Source organism: Brassica oleracea, chromosome C1, assembly GCF_000695525.1.
Source record: "Brassica oleracea var. oleracea cultivar TO1000 chromosome C1, BOL, whole genome shotgun sequence".
NCBI classification, from domain to species: Eukaryota; Viridiplantae; Streptophyta; class Magnoliopsida; order Brassicales; family Brassicaceae; genus Brassica; species Brassica oleracea.
In genome coordinates this window covers 32023733-32040867 of record NC_027748.1, presented here as the reverse complement: position 1 = coordinate 32040867, position 17135 = coordinate 32023733, and the positions used below count along the sequence as shown (strand labels likewise).

The 17135-nt window shown below is 36.1% G+C and overlaps 1 protein-coding gene across 1 annotated transcript; it reads left to right on the top strand.

The window, feature by feature from the left end:
- The first annotated feature begins 10676 nt into the window (after positions 1-10676).
- LOC106314534 (linoleate 9S-lipoxygenase 5, chloroplastic) lies at positions 10677-15425 on the top strand. Its single transcript, XM_013752397.1, has 9 exons — positions 10677-11100; positions 11468-11766; positions 12350-12590; positions 12677-13015; positions 13113-13198; positions 13346-13453; positions 13555-13859; positions 13954-14217; positions 14447-15425. The coding sequence occupies exons 1-9, from the start codon at positions 10854-10856 to the stop codon at positions 15213-15215; spliced, it is 2658 nt and encodes an 885-aa protein (XP_013607851.1). The 5' UTR covers positions 10677-10853; the 3' UTR covers positions 15216-15425.
- The last annotated feature ends 1710 nt before the right edge of the window (positions 15426-17135 follow it).

Here is a 17135-nt window from a genome sequence, read left to right as displayed (position 1 = left end):
ATTATATATATAGAGAACAAGAGTATAAGAGTCTTTTACCACTTAATGAAGATGATATTTTTGAAAATGTTTCTTTAATGATGGTAAACATGAATAATTGTACCAAAAAATGGTAAACATCAAAATTTCCCTACATTTATTCCCTATTTCCAAACCAAACCAAATGAAATCCTATACACTATCTTCATGTTTGGCTTATAGAAAGGAATCAAAGGATTCATAGATCCCGGTCACTGAATTTGAATCGACATATCATACTTAAAAGATAAATGATTGATGGATTCTTGTGGTCCGTTAAAACATCGTTCTTGGTTTGATATATCAATTTTATGATATTTAACTCGTAAATTGTAAGTATCAATATATATATATATATATATATATATATATAATTAACCGGCAAAAACTCCAAAAAATTTATTTAACAAATGTATAAATATAGAATTAGTCACTAAAATTATGAATATTTATTTTTAACCATATTAGCCATTTATGTAAAAAGTAAATAAATCAGCCATATTTTTCTAGCTTTCTCTAACTAACTTGTAATTACTTATATTTTTGTTGTAATAACTAAATAGCTACTACTATGCTACGTAGGCACGTAGATTTGCTTAAAATAATATGTTTTGTGTTACGGTGAATTAAACAGGTTTTTCATGATACTATGGAAACAGAAAGCAATGCAGTAAAACCAAAAGAATAGATCAAATATAGTGTTTTGTTAATTAATAGAGTAAGGTTACAACATATTAGTCTGGAAAGCTTAGTTCTAGTTGTTCTTTTCTATAGTCAAAAGTGAAACTATCTACTTTTAGGTTTAATCGTTTTTTTCATAGGCTTTTGTAATCGAAATCTATGTTAGATCTTTTTATATCATAAAATATGAAAGCATTTCATTTTATTAAAAGTTTTTTTTTTTTGTGAAAAACAATCCAGAAATCAGAAATCGTTTAAGCAAAAGGAGAAGACAGACATTATCTGTTCTAGACATCATGAATTGCTTCTGAATTAATTATCCCAACATTTTGCAATACAAGTTGTAACTAACAGGCAAAACCACTTCCTCTTTTGTTGGTCAAAGATTAATGAAACCACATTCTCTTCTTATTTATCAATTGATAAATAACAATTTACACGGGACACAACAAACAAAACACGGAGTACCCATGTCACACAAAACAATATGATAAACGAAGAAAGTAATATAATGCAAACTAATTCCAAACCACAAATCCCTATCAAGACGCATGTGATTCACATATCACTTGAATTTTTTTTATGATTTCATGGGGATGCAAAAACTCAACGCCAATATTTCCTTTCGTGTCAATGTTGTTACCACTACCATTACTATTTCTTTTTACTATTACTACTAGATTCTGGCGGGTATACTTTTTTTGTAATTTTTTTTAAAAAAATTTTAATTTTCATATTTGTGTTTTTTTGTAATTATATTTGTGTGTTTTATGTAATCAATAAAAATATATGTTATAAAATAATAGTAATTTAAAGGTTGATCCGCCTGCATACACTCATTTCTTTGTAATTATATACACATGTGCCCATTTTTTTGTAATCGTATTTGTCTATTTTAGATCTTAATCCGTGCTTCAAGTGTGGGTATAATGTTGGTTTCTATTTTTTTTTTTTTTGTAAATATGTTACATTTTCTGCATTTTTTTATATGTTATAAAAATTTAATTTATATGTTTGTGTATAATTTTTTTAAAAAAAATTATTAGTAAGAGGTTTTGATGTATTGAATTTGTGATGTTGCATAACTATGGAATTGTGTCATAGTCATTTCATTTATTAATTTTGAATTTTATTCCTAAATAGTGGTTAATTATTATTATTTTTTAAAAATAAGAAAGTATAGTTACAATTTTGTTTAGCAATTAAATAGATAAAATTATATATTTTCATTAAATTTTCATGATTTGATTTCATATATAATTATTTATATAATGTTATTATTAGATGTCCATTTAAAATTATACAATACTCAAAACTCATTCCACTTAAATCCATGGAGTGATGATTAAATTAAAAAAGCTTAGGATCAAACCACGTTTGATATAAACCCAAAAATAAGGAATATTTGTTAATATATATATAACTGTAGGTAATATATTTTTTTCAAAACAAAAACTGTCTGTAATATATGTGTTTGTACCGAGAATTTAGGATGGAAGTTACAAAAGAAAAAAACTGACGTTACTATAGATCTAATCTATATTCCAGAAATTAGATTTTATATGGTCCATATTATTAGGTAACAAATTGAAAAACTGACGTTATATATTGTTATCTTTTCATATTTTTATTTTAAAAAATGGTGGTTACATTTTATGGTGGTGGCCGCCAATTATTTAGCAAATAAAGTGGTGGTTACAATTTTTTTTTTGTAGTTATATTATAAAGGAATGTATTATTTAAATTATAAATTGGACTCAACTATTATCAATTGGGCATGTTCCTAATTTAATAGTATTGATTAGCTTACCGTATTTGCGGGGCCTGGCTCAATACAAGTGGAGGCCCTAAAATAATTTATGCTACAGCTATCAATTTTATTTTTCAAAACGAATAATTTAAAATTATTATTGAATTAATCCATTAAAAAAATTATTATTAAACTAATCCGTTTTAAAAATATTTATATTACTATTTTTATAATAATATCTAAATTTAAACTAAAAATTATACTTAATTTATACATATAAACAAAAATAAATAAATAAAAAGTTAAATTTTGGAGTTGGCTATGGAACGGTGACATTAAGTCATTAACCCGGCTCTGCGTATTTGCGAGGAATGAATAACACCTCTGAAGAACAAAATTAGCATCACCTAAACCTTTTTTCTTAGATTTTTATTTACTTATATTGCACTTTTCAAAGGTGTTGATTCCAAACACGGTTGAAAACATGTTTTTGACGGTGGTACACACCTCCTCCAGTAAGGTTTCTCTCGACCGATATTTCTCTTGTATTCTTCTTGTATGCTTTTACAGATATGGGCTTGTATCAGCGGCGAGCAATTTCAATTTTTTTTGTTTTTTTCTAACTTTTTTACGAACTAATTTCTATTTGTTGATTGTTTTATATTATTTCTCATATTATTTTTGCTGGATTCTCTCCCCTTCATTTTTTTTGAGCAATCTCTCCCCTTTATAACTAGCGTTTTCTCATATATGAATATGTTTGTTTCGTTGCTCAAAAAAAATGAATATGGTTGTTTCATTTTCTACTTTAATTGTATATAAAGTCCCTTCTTTGGTCATTGTTTAATTTTCTCCATGACGAGATATAAGAGGCTATCAATCAATTTGAATCATAGTTGCTTTTGGTGTATCTTCCACGACTAGATATGAAGTGACTGAAAGGATTAAGATGTTGCACAAATGCTTGAAACTTTGGCAAATGCTTTTGCTTCCCAAAATGCAAAATCCTTAACGAAAAACATAACCAAACATGATTCTAACATAGTTCTTTTCTAGTCAACATCATAATCTCGTATTTTGTAGATGAAAATGAACTCTTTCAATTTTTTATTAAAAACATATAACCTTTAAACTTTGTATTTTAGTGTCTGGAGCCTGAAAGTATCGTTAATCCAGCATTGACTAAGGATCAAATAGTACATGGTCACCATGTTTATTTTAAAGTAGTATATGTAATTTTTTTTTCCAAATTAGTAGTATATTCTTAAAGTAACACTTATTTTGTAGTATCTTAAGATATATCTCTTATATTACTGAATAAACAAACCGCTCGTATTGTATTCTTCTGCTCGCTCTTTTTGTTTCCTGTTTCTAGTATTTTTTTTTGCTTTGGATATGCTTACAAGCTGTGTGCAGATGCTACATGCATCTTTGATCAATGAGTTGTTGAGTAAAACAAAACAAACGTAGACGTAAAAGCAAAAGAAACATAAAATTAATTTTAGCAAAACCAGAGAAAATAAAATGGTAGTTCATAGTTGATATATGATGGCTGCAAGCCTGCAAGTAGGATAGTCAAATATTCGTGGGTCAATTTATATTTTTTTTTTTGTCAACTTCTGGCCACAATGGACCGGCCCATTAGTCCATTAACCCCATGAAAGGGATGCTCTTTACTTTGGAGCAGATGAGGTGAACTTTGTCACAAGGCATGGCCACTGGACCATGACCATCTTGGCCGTAGGTCAGTTTATATTTTTTTGTAACACCAATTTTCATTCAAACTTTAAAGCTCCCTAAGGGTGGAGTTCATTACATTAGTTTCAAGCAACAAAGCTTGCTTTGCCAAGGCATCAGAATCTTTGTTTTGCTCCCGAGGGATCCACCTGAACTGAATCAACTCAAACTCAGAAATTAAACTAATAATATCAGACACAATGCCATAGATATCCGGAGGCGGCTTCTTTGCTGTAATAACTTTGACTAGCTGTGTTGAATCTGTCTCACACCTGATTCGTTGGATCCCCAACTCTTTGCATTTGAAGATCGCTTCACGTAGCGCTAGAGCTTCAGCCACCATAGGGGACGCCACAAAGTGACAGTGAGAACCAAAGGAGGCTCGCTCTGTATTCTTCTTGATGATCCAGCCGAGGCCTGCATTGCCAGAATCTTCTCTCCAAGCTGCATCTGATTGTAATCTGTGGCAATTTTCAATTGGTCTCTCAACTATAGGTCTGCTTCGAGGTGAAAGTGCTGCTGGTTCCTGGGCATTTAACCATTCCCTAGCAGAGGCTACGGCTCTTGAAATAATATCTTCCGGTGAAGCAGTTTTCTTGTTGAACAAGAGATTGTTACGTGCGATCCAGAGTGACCATAATAGCCATGGGGTGAGCACAACAGATGAGAGACCGATCGGGGGAGGCAAGTCAGTCCCATCAGGTTCGTCCAATTCACAGGAAAGTCTATCAATCTGCTATCCTCAACGGTTGGGTTAATAGGAGCTAAAGCCCATATCCTTTGAGCAAACTCACATTGAAAAAGTAGATGATGTATAGATTCAGTGAGGCCGCACCTCGTACATTTAGGATCTCCAGCTATGTTCCTTGATATTAATCTTTCTCCGACCGGTAACGCTCCTTAGAAAGTCTTCCAGAGGAAGAGTTTGATCTTCGGTGCCACATTTAAGTTCCACACTCCCTTGTTCCAATCAAAATCCGTTTGGTCGTGTTGTTCTTCATCCCTTCTCGTCGTCTCATAAGCCGTCCAATAGCCAGACTTAGTAGTGTAATCACCTGAGTTGGTTTTGAGCTAACTAAGTTTATCCACAGCCCCTGTCTTGCTCAGTTTGATTCTTAGGATCATTTCCTCGTATTATGGGATGATGGATTGGATCTTTGCTCTGTCCCAATCCTTGCTGTTTGGATCAATCAGTTCTGAAACATTCAGTTGCATAAGATGCTCAGGGGCAGGTCCAATAGGATGCAGCTGATTCGTGTTGTCCAGCCAGGGCTCGTTCCACACTTCTATTGACTTCCCATCTCCCACTGTCCAGCCGGTCTTAGATCTGATCAGGTCACGTCCTATAAGGACTCCACGCCAGCCATGGGATTCATTGGTTCTGTTCTCCACCTTTAAAAAGCTCTCAGTGGAGCAGTACTTGCCAAGTAGGATTCGACACATGAGGCTCTCTGGGTGATTTATGACTTTCCAGCTCAGTTTAGCCAGGAACACATCGTTGTAACATTGAACGTCACGGAACCCCAGGCCCCCTTCGGAGGCATGTTTTGTCATTGTTGACCATGAGACCCAAGCCATTTTCCGGATCCCGTCATTGCTGTCCCACCAGAATCGCGTAAACGCAGATTGTATTCTTTTACAAAGAGATACATGGAGTTTAAAGCAAGTCATGGCATGAGATGGGATCGGTGTGAGTACACTCTTCAGCATCATGAGTTTACCAGCCGTAGACAAGTATCTGCTCGACCAGCTCTTGGCCTTTTGCTTTATTCGCTCCACAATAGCAGTGAAAGATCTTTTTTCCGCCTACCAAAATGCTCAGGCAGTTCAAGGTACTTCCCAATACCTCCTTCCTTTTGGATTTACGGCTTATTTTTATGGCGTTCTTCAAGGATCCATGTGCTTTGGCAGAGAACGTGACAGTCGATTTGTTGGGGTTGATTGTCTGGCCCGATGCAAGCTCATATTGCTTCAAAATAGAGACTAAAGCCGAGCTGCTTTCTTCATTGGCCTTGATGAAAAACATCGTATCGTCGGCAAAGAGGAGGTGATTAATCTGAGGACAACCTCTGGCCACTCTGATCCCCTCCATACTCCCATCTGCTTGCGCATTGTTACACAACCCCGAGAGAATTTTACTACACATGATGAAGATGTAAGGTGATAGTGGGTCTCCTTGACGGATTCCCCTACTCGGTTTAACTCTTCCTCTAGGCGAGTCTTTGAGGAGGAAGACGTAGGTAACAGTTGTGATGCAAGCCATAATCAGATTGACCCATTTTGCGTGGAACCCCAGCCGCAAAAGTACTCTTCGAATGAACCCCCATTTGAGCCTGTCATAGGCTTTGCTCATGTCAGTTTTCACCACCATATAGATTCTTGTTTTGGCTTTGGACGTCTTAAGGTAGTGGAGGACTTCGTGTGTAATGGGGACATTTTCCGAGATCGCTCTCCCTGGTACAAAGGCGGATTGGTTCTCTGAGATGACCTGAGGCAGCATCGGTTGCATACGCTTTGTCATAATCTTCGAGATGATCTTATAGTACACGTTTCAGAGCGCGATGGACCTATAATCTGCGACAGCTTTCGGGTTCTGGATCTTTGGGATGAGCCGGACAAAGGTTTCATTGATCTTAGCAGGTAAGATGTCGGTTTCAAAGAAGTGTTGGACCTCCACTACTATGTCTGCTCCGATAGAATCCCAATTAGAGTGGAAGACGTTAGTCGAGAACCCGCCTGGCCCTGGAGCTGTATCGGCATGGACCGAGAAGATCGCGTCTTTGATCTCTGCGGCATTGGGAATGGAGTTGAGCCGCTCATTATCCCCCGCTGTAACTTTTGGTACTAGAGCCTTTTCCACAATATCCAAGCGTCTCTCCCAATGCTGGTGAAAAGTTCTTGGAAATATCCTATAATCACCGAGGAGATCTGTCCCTCCTTATAGACCGCGTTTCCCTCGGCGTCTTCGATAACTGAGAATGTGTTTGCGCGTTTTCTGTTTTTTGTAGCAGCATGAAAGTAACCCGAGTTTCGGTCACCAAGTTTCAACCACAGGAGTCGGCTTCTTTGTTTCCAGTACGCTTCCTCATCTGCGTAGGCCTTCTTTAGTTCTTCCGAAATTTTTCGAATCAGCTCTGAATCGTTTACTGTGTTTGAGAGGGCTTCTTCTAGCTCCACTTTCTTCTCTGTAATTTTTTCTCTGCTATTGAGGTGTTTATTATTATGCCATAAAGAGATAGCACCTCGGACCTGAACTATGCGATCACAGACCGGCTTGTTCCCTCCTTCCGTCCATGCATCGAGGATAATTTGGGTGGCTTCTAGATTATCTTTTAAGCGTCTATCATATCTGAATAAACCCTTCGCTTTTTTCCTCCCTGGTTCAAAGATAGATAGTAGTGGTCTATGATCCGAGCCCTCATACTCCATATACATACTTCTCGCTGTTGGGAACCTTTCCGCCCAGCTGGAGTTTGCTGCGGCTCTATCCAGCCTGCATCGTACATAGTGGGTTCCTCTCTGTCCCCGCCAAGAGAGTGGATCTCCAGAGTGTTGGAGGTCGTATAAATCATTCTCCGCATAGAAGTTTTGCATGTCGCTAATGGATCTTTCAGCTCTGATCGGACCTCCTTCCTTGTCTTTGTTACAAAGTAAGTCATTGAAATCACCCTTGGTAAACCATACCACTATGCTAGATGGATGGTGATTGTTCAACGGTGGGTCAGTTTATATATAAATCTATATTATTAGCAAATGGTGCCTATTGCCAATATTTATTTAAATATGTACACACATTCTAATATATATAGCTACTTCATTAGGATTCAAATTGATCTCCTCATCGGGGATTGCCATCCCCGGATGATGATAACTCAACCAAGGAAAATATCATTTTACTTATATTTTATTGTGCCACATTTATTTCAACTACTTCCTATGGTTTTGTTTTAAACATCACACTGGTCACTGAGCAGGGATGGATCCATGATTTTAGTAGTAGCTAAAAGCAGCTCTGACAGCAGGATGAAGAAGAGTTTTCATCATTAAAAATAAAATAAAATAAAAATTAAATTAGAGAGAATGGTAAAAAAATTTAACTGCAGGACTTTTAAGAACGGTATGAACTCTAAATGACACATGTCAGTGTAGTAATATTTCAATTGGTTTTACAAAATTAAAGTATAATTAAATCATTATATTAGTTTTTTTTTTGTTTTAGAACTTTGGAAAGTTTGTAACCGTTAATGTAGCTCTAAGGTAAAAAAAATCCACAAGTACAATGCTTCGGTTCGCTACAATTCTTGGTTTTTTTTTACACTTTTTGGCTAAGAGACGGTTCTTATATTTCTTACGTAAGAGACGGTTCTTAGCTTTTCTTAGTTAAATTCTAAGAAAAATTAAGAACCGTCTCTTAGCCGAAGCTAAAAATCTCAGTTAAGAGACTAGGGATAATCATGGTTTTATATTCATCCAACTATTGGGTACAACCGGTTCAATCCACGACAGATTTTGGCTCAACATCACCCAGTCACAACTCTTGTTTAATTAAAGGAAAATGCAATCATAATTATAAAAAAATAGCTGACAAAAGATTAAAACGAGTTCAGTATCTTACAAATTAATTAAAATCTAAATATTAATATATATATATATATATATATATATGAGAAATTAATTTTATTTTAGAATTATAACACGTCGTCAGAGAGGATTCCGATGGCTACTTTATTAGTTTATTTTCTGCCAGACTCACACCCAAGGTTTTTAAACCCGACCCGGACACTGAACCGGACGATTTACCGAATCGCTGGGTCACTGGGTCGACCGTGGCCGAACCGCGGGTTAATAAATGAATTAATTTTATTATATAATAATATATCAGCTATGTAAATAAAAATATAGAAACTAAAGTTTAATATTTTCTAAATGTTTTTATAAACATAAAATAATAGTTTGGATATGTATATTTTTATGTTTAATAACATTTAGAAAATATTTAACTTTAATTTCTATATTTTTATTTTCATTTGATATACAAAATATCAAAAAATAGTTTAAACTATTTATAATTTTGTCTAACAAGATAAGAGTTATGACATCTAAAAAGATCAAGACATAAAATTTATAAATATTTAAATATTTAATGTGAATAATAAATTAAATTTCAAATACCAAATAAACCAAAAGTAAAAAATCATTATAATAAATGATCAATAACGGAAATAAACTAACACCAAATCACATCAACTAGTTTTGGTTTTCTCTACCATCGTTCTTTTTATTTTCTTCAAGTGGTATAGTGAAATCTTCATTAAAATCTAAAAATCACAAATATAAAACTGAAAAGGAAAAACCTAACTTTTTTGTCAGTATATAACTTCTTAATTAAAAATTTAGAATATAAAACATAATCTAAAAACATAATTAAAAATTAAAAAAAAAGAAGTAAAAGTTATTTATTGGTTCGACCAGTGGTTCAATCGGTATCGGGTTTCGGGTTCTACTGGGTTTTTATGGGTTTTTGCGGGTTTCTAAATATTGTGTTTTTCACAAAATTCAAACCGATTTTTTTCTAGGTTGTCGGGTTTACCGGTTCAACCGCGGATCCAGGTTGGATTTCAAAACACTGCTCACACCCTAATATAAAAGTTTATCATCACATCTACATAGGAAGAAAGTACGTAGACAAGTCAAAAAGGAAAGAAGAAAATATTATTTTAAAGACCTTGACTTAGGAAAATGACATTCAACACAGGTAAGTAGATATATAAGAGCATCCACAATGGTGGACTTGCTCTGAGTCCTTGAGATTATTATAGTATTTTTTTTGTTGACCTAATCCAGCAAAAGCCCCAATTCTCGATGTGGCGGCTTCGACGGAACCTGAGGTGAGAACTCGATTGGGATCAGATGAGATCTCTAGCTTAGCAGTTGGTTCAGACGAGATCGATGGCTGGGAGAAGGTGTTGACGGCGCATAGTTCGCGGGACCAAGGGATCAGTCTAGGGTTGGGCGACGAAAAAGAAGAGGAAGATGATAGAAGAGCCATGGTGGGCGATGATGGGGCGAGCGAGGAGAGATTGAGACAGAGCAAGGGAAGAGAGATAGAGAGAGCGAGGGAGAAAGAGGAGGGTAAGGAGACACGTGTATTAAGGATCAAGTCCTTCCAATCCTTTTTGAATGACTGATCCGTCGTTAGTTAAGCCAAAATATTATTATTATATTTCATTAATCTTAAGGATTAATGCTAAGGATTCCTTACGGACCGCCGTTGCGGATGGCCTAACTGGTGGTAAACTGGTAATACTAAAAAATGTACACACTATTTTTTTACCGTGTTACAAAAAACTTTGTTGATATATCAAGGAGAGGAATGGATGCACTAATTAATTCCAAAGCCATTCGTTATCTATATACCAAAATAATAGTAATAAACTTTTTCTGGCAATTCTTTTTTTTTTCATCTTGTTTAGCTACCTATATAAATATAATACCACATTCACAACAGATTTGTGTTATCATATACGCTTATATAATGCAAAGTCGATGAAAAGGAACATTATATAATCGCACATCTTTCTCGTCATTCTCCAAGCATAGAATCTCATTCTTTTTCTCTCTCTTTTCTTCATTCTCACTCAGAGAAAATTCTGCAATATATATCGCCATGATCCACACCCATATCGCAGAGATCTTATGCGTCAAACCCAAGACAAAGAAGACAAAGACGATGGAGGAAGATGTGAAGAACACGAAGACCAAGAAAACGATGAAGATAGAAGGAGAAGTGGTTGTTATGAAGAAGAACCTTCTTGATTTCAAAGACACCATGGCTTCTCTTCTCGATCGAATCCATGAGCTTCTTTGTCGTCGTGTTTCTCTCCACCTCATCAGTTCTCTCCAACCCGACCCGGGTATTCGTTCATTCTTTTACTCGACCCGTTTACATGTACATAATTACAGAAACGGACCCATCTTTAAGTATTTCTTTTGTTTTCCTAGAATACGATTTATTCACTAATGTTTTGCATATTATATTCATGATGAAAGTGATGATTTATGGGGCCTTGATTCTATCTGTTATCAATTGGTCAAAATCAAATCGCGGATTTCAAATCTTATAGTAATTTCAATCAGACCAGAGAAAGAACTAAAGATTAATTAGTCACTCTAGTAGACTTACCGTTGTTTTACATGAACATTTTAAATAAACCCTAACAGATTTGTTTTGTTTTATTTTAAAGAAAGTAATGTTTTCATGTTTTGTATAATATAAACCAGCCAATGAGAAGAGAGGAAGACTTGGAAAAGCAGCACATCTGGAAAAATGGGTGACAAAGATAAAAACGTCAATAACCGCAGAGGAAACCGCGTTTGGAGTGACGTTTGATTGGGACGAGTCAATGGGACCACCGGCTGCGTTTGTGATCAAGAACCAACACCGTAGCCAATTCTACCTTAAATCCCTCACTCTTCGCAACTTCCCCGGGGGTGAAGGCGGTGCCATACACTTCGTTTGCAATTCTTGGATCTATCCCAGCCATAGATACCGCTCCGACCGCGTTTTCTTCTCCAACCAGGTAAAACGCTATAAACGAAATTCGGACAAGTGGGGTTAGTAATAATATAACGCACTGTTTCGACCGAGGTACTAAATAATAGTATTCTACTTGGCATTTTTTTGGGTAAAAATCTACTTGGCATTTTATATAACTAATCTGGATTGCTCTGATTGTCCATGTGCAAAAGTTGTCAAAAATATTCTTTGATCCCAGTGTCAATATTTCTAATCTTTAATTTTGAGAGTTTTTTCTGTTTGGATTTATTATTGTCTGGATAATAAATAATTGTTTAAATTGTTATAGTTTAATGGGTACAGGTTGGTTAATGGTTATATAAAGTATATGAAGCATAATCATAATCCATATGACATAATCTTTAGAGCTTTTAATTTAGAGGTCTGGAATATACGTGTGCGTGTGTAACACATTGTACCAAATAATGAAACCGGACTTTACATGTCTACCTTTACAAGTCATCCTCTCCCTTTATCGCAATTATTTTTCTAATTAAGAGAATCTTTTGTGTAACTCGGCAGGGACAACTATTGCCATTCTTTAATATATTTACTCTTTTCTATTCATTTTATTATAAATACAAAAGGCTTATCTTCCAAGCGAAACACCGGAGCTTGTTAAGGAGCTAAGGGAAGAAGAGCTAAAGAATCTAAGAGGAAATGAGAAAGGAGAACTCAAAGAATGGGACAGAGTCTACGACTACGCTTACTACAACGACTTAGGTGCTCCCGACAAAGGTCCTGACTCAGCCCGTCCGGTTCTCGGCGGTTCACCTGAGTTCCCTTATCCTCGCCGTGGTAAAACCGGCCGTAAACCCACCAAATCAGGTTAGTCAACTCAACATTCAAAAACATCACTTATATTGCAAAACTCAATGGTTACTTGACATATACGACACCGTTTCTTTTATCAGACCCTAAGTCGGAGAGCAGGCTTGCATTACTAAACCTAAACATCTACGTGCCGAGGGACGAGCGATTCAGCCACGTGAAGTTCTCTGACTTCCTCGCGTACGCACTCAAGTCGGTGACTCAAGTAATCGTCCCTGAAATAGCCTCTCTTTGCGACAAGACTATCAACGAGTTTGACTCGTTCGAAGACGTTTTTCACCTCTATGACGGTAGTATTAGACTCGCAAATGGTCACACTATTTCTAAGCTCCGTGATATTATCCCATGGGAGATGTTTCGTGAGCTCATTCGCAATGATGGAGAACGGTTCTTGAAGTTTCCCTTGCCTGACGTCCTCAAACGTAACCTATAAATATAGTCTATTTAAATAAACAGTTAGAGATTAACCGAAAATGCATAGAGTATGACATAGATGATTCGGTATATATGTTGTTACAGAGAGTAGATCAGCTTGGAGAACCGATGAAGAGTTTGCTAGAGAAATGCTTGCTGGACTCAATCCAGTGGTGATAAGTCGTCTCAAGGTAAAACTTTCACCAAATCACCGAGTTTTTTTTTCAGTCACATGTAAAATCTTTGTCTAAGAAATGTGCGGACATTCGAACCTAAAACCTCCTAGTCATTAAAGATAGTGGTCGAAATTATTACCGAATATATAAAATAAATTGCAGGATTTTCCTCCAAAGAGTAATCTAGACTCTGCAAAGTATGGAAACCAAAACAGTTCTATACGAGAAGAGCACATAGAACCACACATGAACGGTACCAGTGTCCAAGAAGTAAGTATATTTTACACACCTTTCTTGTTTAACAAGTAACAGCTGTATCATCATATTCATACCATAACTGTTATTGGTTTTGTTTTGTGTTATATAAAAAGGCTTTGGAACAGAACAAGCTATTTATATTGGATCATCATGACGCATTGATGCCATACTTGACACGGATAAACTCAACAAACACTAAAACCTATGCGACCCGAACGCTTCTGTTGCTTCAAGAAGACGGAACACTGAAGCCTCTAGCCATAGAGTTGAGTCTTCCACACGCACAAGGTGAATCACACGGATCTGTGAGCAAAATTTTCACACCATCAGAGAAAGGAGTCGAGGGAACGGTTTGGCAGCTTGCTAAGGCTTACGCCGCGGTTAATGACTCCGGTTATCACCAACTTATAAGCCACTGGTAGTTAACTAATTGGTGACACTGTAAAACAACCCTAGTGTCTTTGTGTATTTATTTTGGTTTGAAGTAATCGGTTATGTTATTGTTTTTGTAGGTTGCAAACGCATGCAGTGATTGAACCGTTCATAATCGCTTCAAATAGGCAACTCAGTGTGGTCCACCCAATCTATAAGCTTCTTCATCCTCATTTCCGTGACACGATGAACATCAACGCTTTGGCGCGACATGTCCTCATAAACTCTGATGGAGTTCTGGAGAGAACGGTGTTCCCTAGTCGATACGCCATGGAGATGTCTTCTTCCATTTACAAGAGTTGGGTTTTCACCGATCAGGCCCTCCCCAAGGATCTACTTAAACGGTATACATAAACCCTAGTGAAACATTCTTGGTCACAAATTTTTAATAGCTACTATGCATAGGTATTATAAGCCTCAAATTATATATAAAAAAATTTATTAAAATTTTTATAACCCCTAAATAGGAGATTGCTACCATGCATATAAAACCTCTTTCTTTGTTTCTTGATTCACAAGTAACCTTTTGAACTCTTGTTTGACAAGTAACATTTAAATCCCCTATTTTCGCAGAGGAGTTGCCGTTGAAGATCCGAGCAGCGATAACGGCGTTAAGCTTCTGATAGAGGATTATCCATTTGCTGTGGACGGTTTAGAGATTTGGTCAGCGATCAAAACGTGGGTGACAGAGTACTGCTCAATCTACTACAAGAACGACAGAACCGTCCAAACCGATACAGAGATCCAATCATGGTGGACCGAGCTTCGAACCGAAGGCCACGGTGATATACAACACGAGTCATGGTGGCCGTCGATGCAAACCCGCGACGACCTCATGGAAACCTGCACCATCATCATCTGGATCGCCTCTGCTCTTCACGCAGCAGTCAACTTCGGACAATACCCTTACGCCGGGTTTCTCCCAAACCGGCCTACCGTCAGCCGCCGGTTCATGCCTGAACCGGGTACGAAAGAGTACACTGAGCTGGAGGAAAACGAGGAGGTTGCGTTCTTGAAGACCATCACGCCGCAGTTACAAACTCTGCTTGGTATCTCCATCATTGAGATTTTGTCTATGCATTCAACGGATGAGATTTACTTAGGGCAGAGAGATTCCCCGAACTGGACTGCGGATGATGAGCCTTTAGAGGCGTTTAAGCGGTTTGGGAAGAGTTTGGAGGTGATAGAGAACAATATTATAAGGAGAAACAATGATAAGAAGTTGAAGAACCGGAGCGGACCGGTTAACATACCTTACACTCTCTTGTACCCGAACACTACGGATTATACAAGAGAAGGTGGACTTACTGGTAAAGGGATTCCAAACAGTGTCTCTATCTAGACACAGATCACTCGCTGTTCATGTCGATATCATACCATTTACAAGGTTTCTCAGCGTGGATATACTTCTTGATTTGTTTTTTTCTTCTTCTTCTTGATTTGTATTACTTTCCATCATTATGTAAAATTATTTGCATGTTAATTGTCCTAGTTTTTCCTAGAACAATGTAGATGTTGATTTCGTTAATTATGCTTTGTGTGTGCTTGTGGGGTGCAGGATTCGTATAAATATATCAAAATTTTAATGTCATGGTATTTGTAATATCCCGTTTGTTGTATATAGAAACATTTTAAAAAATTGTAAGATCCGATTGTTACGGACTTTCTTTCACTTTAGACTTCCGTTTTAGACTTTTAGCTTTAAAAACTGTGATTTTTTTTCACAAAATTAACTAATATTAAAAACACGCAGATGCTAGGATTATTATATCACAAATAAAAAAATTCATATAAATAAAGAAAATATATAATTAATATTTAAAATATAATTATTTAACAACTGAACTTTTTTTTATTGATATATATAATTATAAATCATTATAAAATGGATTTCAAAAGAATAAGAAAAAATATTATACATTAATTAGTCAAAATTTTATTTAATGAAATTAATTTAGTATAAGAAAAATAAGTTTGAAATAGTTTGGGGGAGGAAAAATAATAATAATCATTTTCAAAAATAAAAAGCAATAGATCTTTACGTGTGAGAGAAGAGTAGAAGCATGGAAATGAGGCTTTAGCCAAAAACAAAAATTCAAGAAAAAAATGAAAAAAATAACTGAAAGTGACTTTTAAGACTTTAGAAAAACGTAAAGCCATCAAAGCATGATTGGGTAAAAAAAGCTCTGAAGACTGTCAAACATTCTAAAGTCCTCAAAGTTTCAACACCAAATGGTGTCTATGTCACCTAACTGCACTTATTTTTTTCAGTCACACGTTCGTTTAGAACTCCAGAATTAAGCGTAATTGAATTGGAGTAGTGGAAAGATGGATGACCTATCAGGAAGTGATTCGCGCTATCAAGCGAGTGAGGACAAAGAACAGGGAAATGTCATGTGTTGATTGCAAAATCAGTAAACAAAACTTTCGAACCTCCAAAAAATTAATGCACCGTCCGTCGCATGGAATGGAACGCACAGGCCGAGTGAGCGGGCATGGGAGGTCCATTAGCTGTGGGGGGTCAGGGGTTACAAGTGTTATGATAACTGGTTATGCTTCTCGGTTCTGACCCTAGAGGTGTTTTTGAGACATGTTGTGCACTACAAGAAAACATGCCCATAACAACGAACATTTACGACGAAAATATTTCGTCGTAAATTACATGGTGATTACAACGCAGTTACGAGGAATCCAACTTTCGTCGTAAACGCCATGTAAATTTACGAAGAATAGTTTTCGTCGTAAAATTCATGTAAGTTTACGACGAATGTACGTGGAATGAGAAATACGTCGTAATCATTACATCGACATTACAACGAAACATGTTACCGTTATATTTAGGTGAAAACGTGTATTCAATGTGCTTTAGCTTACCTAATTTCGTCGTAAAGTCGTTGTAAATATTATGTTAAAACCATGTAAAATCCATGTAAAATATTCCTTGTAAAATCGTTGTTATATTTCAACTACCCAACTCGAAAATTTCGATGCTTTTCAACTGAAGAATGGTAGGAAGAGTTGTTGGTTTGATTGTCATCGTCGCTTTCTTCCACTTGCCCATCGGCACAAAAAAATTGTCAGAGACGGTCCTCCTCCATATCTCACCGGCCAGCAGATCGAAGCAGACATTGATTATTACGGAGCTCAGGAAACAGTTAAAGTTAGAGGAAATTGGCATGTTCCTGGAAATATGCCTGATGGGTATGGTGTGTCTCACAATTGGCATAAGAAGAGTATATTTTGGGTGCTACCCTAGTGGAAA

Bases quoted from the DNA above. Each gene is read 5' to 3' on its own strand.
- LOC106314534 (XM_013752397.1), top strand. From the start codon at position 10,854: ATGATCCACACCCATATCGCAGAGATCTTATGCGTCAAACCCAAGACA. The intron at 12,591-12,676 runs GTTAGTCAACTC...TTCTTTTATCAG, and splicing joins CCGTAAACCCACCAAATCAG to ACCCTAAGTCGGAGAGCAGG. The intron at 13,199-13,345 runs GTAAAACTTTCA...AATAAATTGCAG, and splicing joins TGGTGATAAGTCGTCTCAAG to GATTTTCCTCCAAAGAGTAA.